General features: G+C 37.9%; 1 protein-coding gene across 2 annotated transcripts; it reads right to left on the bottom strand.

The window, feature by feature from the left end:
• Window positions 1-2997: 2997 nt before the first annotated feature.
• Window positions 2998-13848, bottom strand: LOC146645339 (forkhead box protein P1-B-like). Of its 2 annotated transcripts, XM_085393843.1 has the most exons (17): window positions 13739-13848; window positions 10992-11132; window positions 9762-9794; window positions 7859-7996; window positions 7683-7772; window positions 6826-6946; window positions 6474-6579; window positions 6264-6371; window positions 5904-5991; window positions 5510-5587; window positions 5201-5396; window positions 4963-5039; window positions 4771-4872; window positions 4519-4646; window positions 3869-3923; window positions 3562-3725; window positions 2998-3466 (listed from the first exon to the last, which is right to left on the bottom strand). In XM_085393843.1, exons 2-17 carry the CDS (start codon window positions 11115-11117, stop codon window positions 3304-3306), a joined length of 1773 nt encoding a protein of 590 aa, XP_085249969.1. In that variant the 5' UTR covers window positions 11118-11132; window positions 13739-13848; the 3' UTR covers window positions 2998-3303. The 2 variants fall into 2 exon arrangements, with proteins under 2 accessions (XP_085249969.1, XP_085249970.1); XM_085393844.1 differs by lacking the exon at window positions 9762-9794.
• Window positions 13849-14881: the final 1033 nt, after the last annotated feature.

The raw sequence follows: 14881 nt of genomic DNA on the forward strand, positions 1-14881 counted from the left end.
GAGAAAGCAGTTAACAACTTGATGAATGTGATGACTCTAAAGAATGTTTGTGTCCACAAGTCTGCAAGTCAAAAATTCAAGGCAAGAGAGATTTTTTTTAGCATGCCTCTTACATTTACATACCCAGCTTTGTAAGTTCTCCTGTATCCTGGCAGGCACCACAGCAGTTACAGTCCATTTGTTTGAAACTGCCCCCCTCCTTTGGATGGCATGATATATTTGTGCATGGGAAAATCGTGGCTCAGACATGTACCTTTTACAGAATAATTACCTCATGGAAATGACAATGGAGACAGGCAAACGTAAATGCTCCAAAGCAACCTGTTGGAGATAAAAAAGTAAAATACAACAAAGGAAATTCAAAGAAGGTATGTAAATTGCACGGTAGGAAATTACACCCTTTGAAAGTTGTTTCTACTGCATATCTCACCACAAACCATTGCCCCAATTACAATTTTAATAATTAACAACAGTTTCAAGCTGTTTAATTACAGCAACCATTCTTCCTTTAGTGCTACATAATCACTCTAGTGTCAGGCAGGTATGAATCATCAGAAAAAAAAAGACTGCTGCTGCTGAACTTGTCAGAACACGGGGAAAAGCTGGATCCACCCCTTTTTCTGCCACCCTAACTTTTCTCCAAACTGGTGCCAGATTACATATCCCACTCACCAACTTGCCCAACGTCTTTCCTTAAAGACCGCCCATCACAGGTGTGTTTCCTTTCGAGAAAGGATATAAAGAACAGAGGAAAGGTTTTTAATGCACAAACAATACAACTGTAAAACCATTAATGGGTTTTACAACCTACTAGCGAAGTTATTCTATCAGGCAGTTTGCAATATTCAAAGCGCCTGGGAGGTGCCATTTAAAAGTATATAATAGAGAACAATTGCTCAGACTCAACAAGCAACAGTTCATTTGCACTCTGTAATTTGGCTCAACTTTGCTGGGTTGAGTAGGTGATTAGGGACACTCTATATACTGTGCAGAGTCAAAACACTCCTTTTGCCACATTATTCAGTCATTCATTTAATGTCCTCACTTTATTGTTGGCATTTGTAAAAAAACAAAAATGCAAAGCACTGTTTCAGCAATGGCACAAGGGGCTCTATAACAAAGTTGCATGCTGTTCTTGTTAAAGGTGATTACCGGTATGTGCTGGTATTAATTCAACCAGTGGTTTAATCTGTAGTATCTTCATCTGCAGCCCCTCTAAGTTTGAGCACATCGAGTACATCATAATGCACACACACACACACACCTTGTGACAACACTCCTGATCCATCAGTAACTTCTAATCAAGAAGCAGCGCAACAAATCTGTGACGGCATACGGGACCAAACATCAGTTCAGTTACAGTATTACATCAACGGAAGGTCAACAAAAGCCACTTATCTAACCCCTTCATTTATTAAGTAAAGAAAGACAAGACTTGCATAAAATGCTCTTTTATGCAACATTTATTATCTTGCCTCAACCAGTGTTTCTAACACTACATTGGTTTTTGTAAACAACACTTGCTTATAGTATGCACTTGCATATATTTAAAACTGACATATCACAATACTACAGTTAAAAAAAGTGTCCTTACTGCTGAGAAGTTGAGCTGTCAGCATTTGAAAAAAAAATGCACCTAGCTTTAATTTTTGCATGTGAAACAATAAATTCTTCCCAAAATAACAATCAGAAAATCAAATCAAAGACACATACATTATTCACATATATCATGAGGAATTTATTATTCATAGAGATGCATTGGTTTACAATAATGGTAAATCTATAGTATCTACTCTTACAAGCTCAGTTAGAGCAAATTTCAATGTTGATGGAAGAGGTGAAAAAGACCAACAAGTATAAAGACGCTATGTGTTCCTTTGATTATACCTTAAATACAAATATATCAGATCATGTTGGCAGTGAACATTTTCATTTTTAAAGCAACTTTTTTTTTTTATTCCTCTACAAATTTTTATATACTATGACTACTAAAATAAAATCAGGTAGTGTGGCCCCAGCATAGCATTAAGTAGCTATAAAGAGTAGGACTATCATTGTGAAGTGCTTACTTCAGCCCCTTTAATTCAGCCCCTTTCAGACATGAACCATTAACCTGACGGCATTTTAACGTGTCAGCTTCATCTTCGTGTGAACATCTTGGTCACTTTTCTGTTGTAGTCACCACTGCAGTCTAGAGGTTGGACTAAATAACATTCACGCATTACTTTGAACACAGTGGAAGGTTGAATTCATTCAGTCATATTAAGGTTTAAGAATGCACAATTAATCAAGATAGTAGTGGTAATGCAACTAGAAACCATTTACCAACTGTTATTAAACAACTCAAATTTAAAAAAGGAATGCACTATTAACTCCCAGACAGAAAAAACCCCAAAAAAAACGTGAGCGACATGGCGGGATTAGATGGTACTGTGCAAACAAGAGAAACATGCAAAGCCAAAGATGACTACAAGGTCTGCCCAGCAAAACTAGCATGTCATAAGTCTGCCGCAAACATGCAGTCATTGTGGTTGGGGGTGACTGTTGAAAAGTAGTCAAATAGTTTCTAAAGAAAACAGAGTGATATTTTTGCTGAAAATGGCCCTATGCAATAAACAAGGATATTTTTATATGCCTAGATTTTTTCCTAATGAAAAATGAGACACACACACACACACACACACACACACACACAGTGCTTGTAATGAGTAAAGAGAACTAAACATTCCATAGGTGTGTTTGCACTTCACTTGAGCCAATAATAATACTGCCACCAACGCATATTGAATATTAGCGAATATTGCACACACACGCTCTCTCAAGTCACCGTCAGGTACTGTATGTGTGAAGCCATGAAGATGATTAACACATGAAAGTAATCCAGATATGAATGACTGATAAAGCCAACATTTTTTTTTTTATCCCATGTCTGAAAGGGGCTCATCACTTTTCCCTTGCCTTTGGCTCCTCTGCTCATTATGGTCCTTTTCTGTACAGATATATATATGTATTTTTTTTTTTTTTAAAAAAGAAGAAGATTAAGAAGAAGAATCACAGACAGACAGTTTCACAAATGTTGTTTGTGATCTCACTTAACTATACAAAAAACATTTGAGAGCTAGATTAAAAACAAAAAAATAAAGAGACGCTGATAAATACAGAAAGAAAAAAATAACGGAAAAAGATTCCAAAGAACAGAGTGTTTGGTTACGTAGATGAAGCTGAAGTTGTTGTTTTTTTTGTTTGTTTTTTTAATACAAAGTCACACTGGCAGCCTTGCCATTGAGAAGTTGGACTTCAAAGTCAGAGGGAAGGCACACGGTCGAGATGAAGGCTGGGCCTCTCCGGGCTACCGTTGTTATCGTCTCTGTTCATCTCTGGGCTGTGGCCGTGCTCGTCTGTGCTCTCCGGAGATTCATAGGGATAATTTTCGCTTATCTCCTCATCCTCCTGCTCTTCTTTAATGCTGGTTTGGTAAACACGGAGAACGAAAATGTGATCAGACTTTAAATAGTAGGTAATTCAAATGCACTGAAGAGTTCAGTGAATAGGGACACTTACAAAGCCTGTGGTGGGGACTGTGTTGCACTGCTGTCACTTTGGTATCCAGATCCATTAGCGAGAGCTCCATTCATCTGCTCCTGGAGAACATGAGGCAAGGAGTGCAATGGGATGCTGCCCATAGAAGCTGGGTTGTATAGAGAGTTGCATTCTAGACCACCACCCTGAAAAAAGAAATACTGTCAGAGGTGTATTTATAGCACTGCTTAAACACATATACTATGTTAGGATAATTCATTCATCAAACATCTTTTTATTTGTAATACAATACACACAAACAACAAGATAATTAACATTTCTCTGTTACCTGAAGGGCAGATCCAGCTAGGCCTGTACGGTTCTGGGCGTTCTTCAGCAGAGATCTATTAGCATATAAATACAAGAGCACATTATTACATTTGAGTATGAATACTTAAATGGTCTAAAACTATATTCATACTTCTGTCCTGGAATTTTACTGAAGGCAAATGTTGTTGAATGTGTAAATTCCCTCTAATATTCTTAAAAGTGTATTTGTTTGCAGAAGCTGTGTGCATGGAGCTGACTTAAGAGGGATTCAGAAATGCAAGCTCATCTTAAACGCACATTTTTAACTGAAATAGCAACAGTAACTAAGGGTGATAGTGTTAAGTTACATTTCTCTCGATCTGAAGGAACTACGAGTACTGCCAAAATATACAATGGCGCTCCAGGTCTGTTTACTAAGCAAAGTCCACAATAGCTAAGAGTTTGAGTTTTTTTTAGCATTTAATCATTTAACATCTGCAATTCTAACCCCCCAGTTTTTTTCCATTTTCATCATAGCACAGTCCCAAGCCTTTAAAACTCCATGACCTGTTGACAGTAAATACTCTTTACTTGTGAGGTAAAGCTACAAGGTCAAGTTCCTTGATGCCAAGCGTCTGACTTCTAGTAACATCTGAAAGTGCATGGCCGTCACGTCTAAAGTGTACATACCCGTTACCAGCAGCTTTCTGGGGCCGCCTCCTGTGAAACTCAATCTCATCTACTGTCCACACGGCTCCCTTCACGTTCTCCAAACGTACAAAGCATTTATGGAGACTGAGGTTATGTCTGACTGCATTCTGCAAAATATAAGAAAATCACACATTTAGGAACTCCACACTTCAAGTAAGGAATTAGCTTCTTTTCCCGTTTCAAATTGAAATCTTTAATGACATTTATTATACAGTATATAAATATCAATACCTTCCAAGTAGCTGCATTACGCCGGAAATATGCAAAGTTTCTTGTGAACCAGTTGTAGATTTCATTTAATGTCAGCTGATTGCGAGGTGATTCAAATATAGCCTGAAAGAGACAGAACATGTAAGAGAGGCTCCAAATAACAGAAAAGATGTAGTGATCTGCTTTACGTGGCTGAAAAAAGTTCCACATTACCTGTCTGATGAGAGAGGCGTAAGTAAATGGAGGCCTAACTTCTGTGCTCAAGTAGAACTCCTTATTATCAATTATATCTGTGTAAAGACATTAACAAGCCATATTTACACATATGCACAATAAAAGTGAAACATATAGCAAATATTTCCAATTATATCTCAGTAGAAGCATATTTCAGCACTTTTGCCCCATGAAAACATTATTAATTAAAAGCTGTGACTTGTGATCTCACAGTTACCTTGGCTTACAGAGCGGCTGTATCGCCTCCTTACAGGGGTTCCAGTGAACATGCTATTGGGAGTGAGAACTGAGGGAGATTCGGAGAGTGGTGTCAAGGGTGTGGATGGGGCCGTGGCACTCTGAGAAATGCTCATAGGAGGAGGGCCTTTGGGCAATGTTGCCTGGGAGAAAGATGCATTAGACACCAGATTAACCTGAAGAAAAAAAGAACAGAAAACAAAGCAGTTAAGTCAGCAAAATGTTGGTGTAACTAAAAGCAAAACACTATTTATTTTAATTGAAGGAAACAGCTGTGGCAGGTTCTTACAGGCTGTGCTGCAGGTTTGGGTTCAGAGGATTTCAGATGAGCCATCATAGCCTGCAGTCGTTCTTTGTCCTTCTTCAGCTGTGTTAAAAACGAAAGGCAAAAATAGAAGTTTATGGATGGTTAATTCTGTGTTACATGACAATGTGAAGTTTGGTGTGGAAACTACTTCTTTCCAGGCCTCCTGAGAGGTGTAAATATAAAACGCTGGTGTGAAAACACACCACAACTGCAAAAATTTTCACATACACTTTGAGAGTTAAAAAAAAAAAAAAAAAAAAGACTCAACACAACACTAATCATCATAGTTGCATTTCATTTTTTTAAAGTTAGAGAGGGAAAGGGAAAACGAAGCAACAAAATCTAAAAGTATTAGGTAAAAGAAAACATGTTGTACCTGCAGTTCTAGCTGCTGTACCACTTGCATCTGTACACGACATTGTGCTGTACTCTTGTCATCCAGTGTGTGTTCACTGTTTAGATGTCTGCAAACAAGAAAATTCAAAATCATGGCATGCTTCAGGGAAACAATGTCCTGCACAAACAGGAGGGAGCAAAACAAAACAATGCTAAAGTATGCTTCTGTAATGCAGCAAAAAAAGCACTCACTGCTCCTCACCAAAACATTAAATATACTATATCATTGCTCATATGATAAATATATTACTTTATCATTTATTGCAATGGCGCATCCTTGTATATCCAAGTATGTATGAATGAACACCAGTTTAGAGGAATGCTAGATTTCAACACTCACTTGAGAAATGCCTGAAAGTCCCCAAAGACCGTCTCACAGCCAGGCCATTTACACATCCCATTTCCATACAGAGGATGGCTGTTCTGTGTATTTTCATCCAGCGGACCACTGCGAAACACATAATGCAACAGAGTGAGTGCACTGAAAGCTAGATACAAATAAATGAAAAAACAACTAAGGTTTAGACAAGACTGGAAATTTCAAAAGCACCTGTCTTTTCTCTTCAGAAGAGTTTGATGACCATTGGTGGTAGATTGTTGACTGGAAGACTCTCTGGTGTCTCCACCAGCTGACAGGATGCTACCATTCTCACAGCCTAAAAGTGCACATGTACACTATAGATAAATTGTTGTATGATACAGTGGGATATTACTGCATTTTACAGAGAAAAATTTCCTCGAGATGATTAAGATCACGATAAAAAAAAAAAATCACTGTTTACTTAAAACCTAACATTCTGGCAATCACTAGCAAAAACCAACCACTGTAACTGAAAACAATCTGTTTAGGTGTTTGAGCTCTGCAGTAAATGAATCTGCAACAGGGAGTGTTAGACACATACCTGGGGGTGTAGCTGGGCTGGTAGGAAGCACAGACAGCAGGCCTTGCCTCTGAAGGTTGAGGAGGTGCTGCTGCTGCACCTGAAGGAGCTGCTGCTGGATGGCAATCTGCTGGGCTGTCAGCTGTGACAGAACATCAGTCAGTGAACTCTTTATCTGTTGCAATATTGTAATTGCCAAATGAACTCTTTCTACTGATTGTTTGCATTGAAATGCAACTGCAAACTGAAATAGAACAAATCTGAGCAAGAACAAACCCACACTTGCTGCCTTGTGCACTCAGACAAGCGTAACTTTATCTTACGATTTTCTATTAAGAGCCAACAGAAAGTACATATTGTGAGTGGCAATGGATAAATGATTTTAGGACAGACTGATGATGCCTTGCTGCTATACAAATTCATGCACACAAGCTGTGTGGCTTTTGATAGTAAATGGGACACACAAACACACTTGCTGGTACCAAAGTGTGTACTCAAGTCCACAAGGCTTTCAAGTGTAAATACTGGGAAAGAGCAACGTATACTTTCTGAAGATGTGACGCATATAAAACATATAATCCTGATATATTTAGAGAAGAAACAGTATACAGCAGCCTTTAAACTAATTGGGAGTCATAAAAATCGTTCACAGCTTATAAAACATCAGATATAACCTCAATCTGCTGCTGTTACAGCCTAGCTTTAGTGCTGTTTTATACATCAGTTACAATCTACAAACACAGAGCTAGAACTTGTAAAAGTATTATTCCAGGTAAAACAATATGAGCTCTTGGTAATACCAAATACCCTAATGTTGATATCTATACACAGTGGTCTCTATAGCAAATAAAAAATAACGCTTAACAAACAAATCTTACCTCTTGACTAACAATCCCAGCATTCTTTTGCTGCAGCAGCTGTATATTAAGCTGCTCTTGCTGATTCTTGAAGACCTCTTGAATTTGTTGCTGCAGACATGTTCATACAACTGGAGTTAACCTCACAAATAAATTGTGCTCAGTGTAGAAGAGGAAAAATATTAAGCATACATTACCTGGTGTAACATGAGTGCTTTCTGTTGCTGGAGCAAGGCTTGAAGCTGTTGGGGACTGAGGACTTGTTGTTGTGATGTCTGCTGCAGCTGCTGTGGAGCCTCTGCTGGTGGGGTCATCATGGACAATGACACTGGAACCTTCATCAAAGACAAAATAGAAAGGTTAAAGTCTATACATGGGACACAAAAACATGAGGAAATCAAGCCTGTGAAGGACATACTGCTGCACTGACAGGCAAGTATAATAATACACAAAGGATGTCTTTTTCTATGGTTGTGCATACATGCTACAACAAATCTATGCAAGTTCTAACCATCTGTGCACTTACATGTAAACAAAAAAGTTTATTGTTTTTGGCCATATGTGTATTTTCCCATCCGACTTCTTCACAAGACTGTGCGCTGCTCAAACAAAGCATGTCTGTTTAGGATCACCCGATTGCTTGGCCAATCCACATATAAAGCAATTTTCTTGTATTATCTGAAGTTAATGCTTTGTAGCAGAAAACTGGCCACTAAAGGGACATACTGTCAAACCTACTGTTGTGCATGACTGCACCTCTAATTGGTTTACTTTGTAAATAAAACTTCAAATAATAGCGGAAAAATATGACACATTCCTAAAATCCATGCTGACATTTTCGCATGCATTGTCTGAAATGCAAAGATAATTCATTTTTGGTATCGTGTATAATTTTTTTTTTTTTTAAAAGGGACGATAGTGCAAATGAGAGAGGCTGTATTTCACAGTTCTTAAATGAACTGGATGTCAATTACAATGCCTAAATCAGTTTTTTTCTAATAAATCAAAATCAATTTGTCAGCAAACAACTGGAGCTACACACACACCTTGATCAAATTAAAAACAATATTTAGAGTTACTCACAGTACTAGTATTGTTTGTTATTCCCACAACCGTGGTCAGTCTCTGGGAAATGGTTTAACAATCATTTCAGCCAAAAATGTACCCAACAAAAACAACAGCAGCACTGGATGGCTTAGGGGAATTAGAACTCCATCAAAACAACAACAACAACCAGTACCACAAAAACAACAACAAACATCCTGTGCTAGGCATGCAGCAATTACCACACCCTCCCCCTCACTGTCAAGCCTCACAGCTCAGGGGATGTTTACAGTAAACATAAACAGAGTAATCAAAATTGCACAGAGATATAAATAATGAATAAAAAAGCATACAGAGCCTGTTTACGAAAACAGAACTTGAGATTCGTATTTTAATTAAGGTCTGAACCACAAACAAACATTTCTCTCCAAGGCAGAGTCTGTTTTGAATCGGGTAAACAAACTGACAGTGAATTTCACAGAGGCTTTGGGCTAACAATAACAGATGACTGCCTCTTAGTTTGTCCTTTCTTATGAAACTCAATGCTGCAGAGGTGGCCATCAAAGCAATGAAAACAGGTCTATCCCATAGACAGAGCCAGTTGGCCCCTCTATTTTTCTGTGGACACCATCAACACAACAACAGCCTTTGCCTAATCCCTGTTGCCATGGTAGCCAGCAAGTCCAAACATCTTCTGTTGTTGTTATTGTTGAAAGTCATACCAGTGAGCAACTGAGTGTAAACACAGATCTGTTCCCGCAAGACTGGTCTTGTGAACTCTGAGATGACTGACAGCAAATAGAAATGCTAAAAAGTTGCTGAAAAACAAACACAGTATGCTTCCCTTTATGAGATGTATTGCTTACTAAAATGTCCTAATAGATGTGGCTCAAAAAAGGAAACTCAAATGAATTCAAGTTTTAAAAAAAAAAGCTTTAACTCATGCATAGACATACAGACACAATTTAACTAAGCACACAAATTGAAAGAAACAAGCCTTCTGTCACCACAATTTTACAGAACAATTTAAAAAAAAAAAAAATTAGTTCAACAAACCTGATAATCTCCATTGAAACGTTTATCTGGGCACTGAAAAAAGAAAAATACTGCTCAGCAACAAGGCTCTGCCTCACAATCTAACACAGCCTCTCTAACCTACATGATGTGAGCGTGAACAAAACTAACAATGCAATACTGATCCCTCTGCCAAACAGGAGTTATGCTCTCCATTCCCATTCTAAATCTCAGCACCAGCTCCCCCATCCTTGTGCTCCCCTTCAGAATAAACATAAAATACTGCAGATTGCAGAAACAGAGACAAATAAAACAAGACGGTCAGGGTTTAGGTTTACGTGCTAAAAAGGCAAAACAAAGAACCTCAAATTATCATATAGCAATAAGCTGTGCACAGAGTTCGATGGCATCATCTACCTGGTATGTCCAAATAAGTGTGTGCCGCTTGGATACCAGGCTAGTTATACATAAAATCAAATCCAGAATAAATATTCACGTGTAGAGAAGAAAACACATCTGCTTCAATTACAGGACAAATTTGTAACATTGTGGACAAACATCTTGACACATCCCCAATACAACTCCATGGTTTTGTTACAGAGTAGCACATATACACTGAAGAGAGAAAACATTTAAGCATTTCTGAACAGAATGCAACTTGCTTCAGGGCAGCAACAAACAAATGATTATCTCTTAATCAAGATTCTGAAGCATTTAGTGGTATCTCCATGTCATTTGCTTGTTAGAATAGAATAGAATAGAATAGAATAGAATAGAATAGCCCTTTATTGTCATTGTACATGTACAACGAAATTTTGGTCTAACAGTGCAATATCCAAAGATAATTATCCAGACCAACCCATTAGTTGGTGACCTATATTGGTATATTTATTGATTACATATATCTGAAAAAATTTCTTGGGGAAAATAGTTGGAAATAGTGTAATTATCGGGTCAGTTACATATTAAAGCAGCACTGACTTTAATTAACATACTCTCAGACCTGTCTGCAGCACATGTCACAAAGTTACAGATTAATCTGTAAATCACATTGCAAACATACAAACAAAGAAAATAAATTAAATAAATTAATGGATAATTGTGATCCATTAATATTGTCATATCAATAGATAGATAGATAGATAGATAGATAGATAGATAGATAGATAGATAGATAGATAGATAGATAGATAGATAGATAGATAGATAGATAGATAGATAGATAGATAGATATTCTGATGTGCTGAACAAATGCAGCTGAGAGTGACTGACCCTGGGTGCCTCTGGAGGAGGAGTTTGGCTACTCCTCAGTCGACATTCATTCTCAGTATGATTCCCGTTCTCTGTCTGATTTGTTTGAATGGTGTGGCTTGTTGGATCTGACCGAGACTCATGCATCTGGACTTCTATGACCTGTAAATGAGGGGGGGGGGGGGATATGAACCATTATAATACATTTAGGAGGGCAGACAAGGTGAATGCAACTGTCTGGACACCTTTGTCAAAGCTAGTATTTCACAAGATAATAAGAAGCCCATTCTTCAGGATAACTTAAGCAGTATTCAGCAGTCTTTAAAATTACTATGCTAGAGAAACTCAACTTCTACCAAAGTCAAAAAGTACTTTGTTACAGCCCTACCCTGCAATACAAACACGCTCTTCTACAAGGGAGAGAGAAGGACGGTAGGTCTATTTGTTGAATAACTGAGTGCTGCCATGGCTACTGTAAACACAGGGGCCCTGGGTTCGTGTTTATGTGCAAACATATCTTCCTTCTGGAACAATTTACCATTAACCAGGTGGTGCCATAAACGGCTGTGGCAGGTAGTACAATGCACAAGTAGGCTTTTATGTATACAGCTTGGGAGTGTTTGAGTCAAAAGCCAAGCAGCATAAACAAAGATAAATAAAGTAGGCAAACAACTATAAGCAGATGGAAAGCTACACAGAAAACCCGTAATGAAACAGACCACGCAGCTTCAAGGATAAAGCCATTATTTTCAGCAATACCCACAGCCACATATTCAAGTCTGTTTAATCTGTTAATCAAATCAATCAGTTAGGCACGACTGAATGTCAATGTCAACATTTTGGAAACATCTGACAGACAATCTGATAAGATTACATACACTCAGATAAAGTTGTGAACAAAATAGTAGCAACACCTTGCTTAGAAAAAGAAAAATCTTTGAAAACGTGGGGGTTCGTAGAATAGAAAGCTGTGTCTAACAGTGGTGATGTGTCATTCACTGACGAGTCAAAACTTGCTGGTAAAAAGTAGGTAATTCCTACAATTTATAACATTAAACATAACTGATTAAAACAGACAGCTGTTGATGAGACATCCACAGTTTGCTTCTGCTTTCAGGATTAGCTCTGTAGACAGAGGGCAGTGCTTCCAGTAAAAAGCTTCTTTTTTTTGTCTTAAACAAGGTTGGGGGTTGCTCTTAGTTTTAAAATCCAGGCCGAATATAGTGTGATTTCCTCACAGGTTTTGTTATGCATGCAACAAAACAGAATTTCATCCAACTGTGCTGTAGTGCCAGCATTTTTGAGATGGACTGAACAGCAAGTGCATTCATTTTTACTGGTCTTGCCTCAAAGGCAACTTTCTAGTAATGAAAACCAATACTATTTTTTTTACGTAAGCAAACACTGCAAATGGGCTTTTCATAAAGAAATAAATCCTGTACATGAATATAGTTTGACTAATTCCATGGATGAACTACTATGTCGTATCAGTAAAAGTCAGTAACTAAAGCTGAATAATATACTCTTTAACTGTTAACTTATGTAAGAGTGATACTGACAAAGCTATATGATACCCATTTTCTCAGAATTATATTTAGTAGACTGCTGTGAGAAATCTATAAAAGACACATGCATGTGCTTAAAAAACGAGAGAGAAAAAGACAGTGCTGAGTTTTGATTTTGTAGTGGATTTGAATCTGGGTGGAACCGGGTGGTAGTCCTTTACATATGGATCTTACTTTCTAAAGTGACTTTTCTTTTAATCTTCATGCTAAACCTGGGGTAGATTTTATAAGCCTAAAAATTGAGCCTTGCTGTGGTGCAGAAACCTGGTTTCCTCTCAGACCAGTCGAATGAATTGCAATTTGCTGAAAGGTTAATGTGGATTTTTATCCATTTGTGCCAGAAAATGTTGCTAGCATCAGCTTCAGATCAACAAAAACAAACAGTACATTTTAACATAGTATTGTTACATAATATCGAACTTCCACCCGGCTACACATAGTATTGTTACTTAAAATGAATTACAAGGCGCTTAAATCTAACCCATTACAATTTACATGTACCAGCTGAACCAGTTGCTAAGTCTAGGTTTCAGTTTGCTTTCGTCTACGAGGTACGACTGCCCATCTTAAGTATAAGCATTCAAAGCGATAGGCTGGTCTGTGCAAGACATACGACTGTTTTAATAATATAGTCATTCCACATTTAACAAGCTGAGGTTGTATTGTCTGAAGTTAACTCAGCGTCACGCCTAACTACATCCAGAGCGCAGGGCACAGCCGAAAATTTCAACACCCACCCAACACCTAAAATATCAGCTTAAAAAGACAAATGAACGTTATCTGAAACAGACATTATTTTGTTAATTAAAGCAATGTAATTATCAATGAGAACGGAATCGATATCCGTTAACATCACCACTGCAATCTGAGATTTCCGTTAAGGACTTGAGCCATAAGCTAATATAAAACACGCATCCGGAGAAAACGGGAGGTTAGAAAGTCTGCATGTTAACTATACACATGACCTAGCCTTATCGAATAACAATAAATAACAGGCAGAAAAACGGCCAACACTGCGGGAAGCATTTTCCTTCAAAGTAGCTGCTACAACAAAAGCTAACAGCAGTCTTGACGCTAGCTTGCAAGAAACGTTTCTCTCTCCTCTTCGTTTCGCTCCCCACGCTAATATAACAATACATGTAATGTTACATTTTGTGTTCATTTAATGGGTGAACGCGCTAGGGTGAATTAACGCTTACTCACAGAATTATGTACACGCGGATAGTCTTTGACTCGGGGTGGTGTCTGAAGCAGATCCCTCGGAGCAGTGCCTTCCTCGGTACCGAGCTAGCCACAAGTTGCTAACAGAGGGCGTGGCCTAGGTAAAAGTAAACAATGGTGACGTCAGGTTCACACGCGGACTGTTTGAGAGCGGCTTAAATTTTGACGCATTTTATCAGGAAACAAAATCATAGTTTCTTGTCCATAGAAGAAATAGTCTCCATTCTGAAGTACAGGTCCACGGCCTATTTATACAAATGTGAATATTTAAAATAAAATAACAAAAAATAAATAACCCACTCTTCGAATATTATCCAAAAAAAAAAAAAAGAAAGCTTATCAACGTTTGCTTGTATGCACTCATTTTATAAAGTCTGCATAGGTGGCTTCAAGTGTCAATCAACAGAAAAAACTTCTACTGTATCAGAATTTAAAGGATATTTAAAAATAAATAAATAAATACAGTTTTAAACTGGATTAGTAATAATCATATTGTTTTCGTAGTATATGTGACAGGATGTGTTAATTTATGTAGTTTTTAACCATTAGCATGCACTGAGGTTACTCAGTCTAGTGCAAAAGGGCGCTATTTCCACTTTCTCTGTTGAAGGTAGGTTCGCCATATATTATTTTAGTACGTTCTAAATGTCGATTAATACAAAATTCTGTCTCAGTACTTTTGGCAGGGCTGTTAATATGGACCTTACGGGTGACAAAACTCCGCAAGGCTTAATGATAATCGCAACAAAAACGCCAAATCTTCAGCAAAGACAACTAGAGTTAAGAGATGAAAATGGACCCTTCTATTTGCATACCCGTGCTTCTATGTGACCGCAAGAGGGAGATATTTTACCTGTGGATGGCATGAAATCGGATCCATAAGTACATTTGATTTTTGTTTCTTAAGAAACCGACAGCCACGTTACAAATGAAAAAAATAAAAATAAAAAACGAAGTAGTTTATCATTTTCCCCCCCATTCGCTGTACCGTAGGGTGTAGGGTTAAGATAAGATAACCTTTATTAGTCCCACACGTGGGAAATTTGTTTTGTCACAGCAGGAAGTGGACAGTGCTCTGCATATATTACAGTACCTTAAATGCTCTGGCAGTGATCTTTGGCAAGA

The sequence above is a fragment of the Rhamphochromis longiceps genome, linkage group LG20 (genome assembly GCF_057381845.1).
Source record: "Rhamphochromis longiceps isolate RC_006_pf linkage group LG20, R_longiceps_female_GT1.1, whole genome shotgun sequence".
Lineage (NCBI taxonomy): Eukaryota > Metazoa > Chordata > Actinopteri > Cichliformes > Cichlidae > Rhamphochromis > Rhamphochromis longiceps.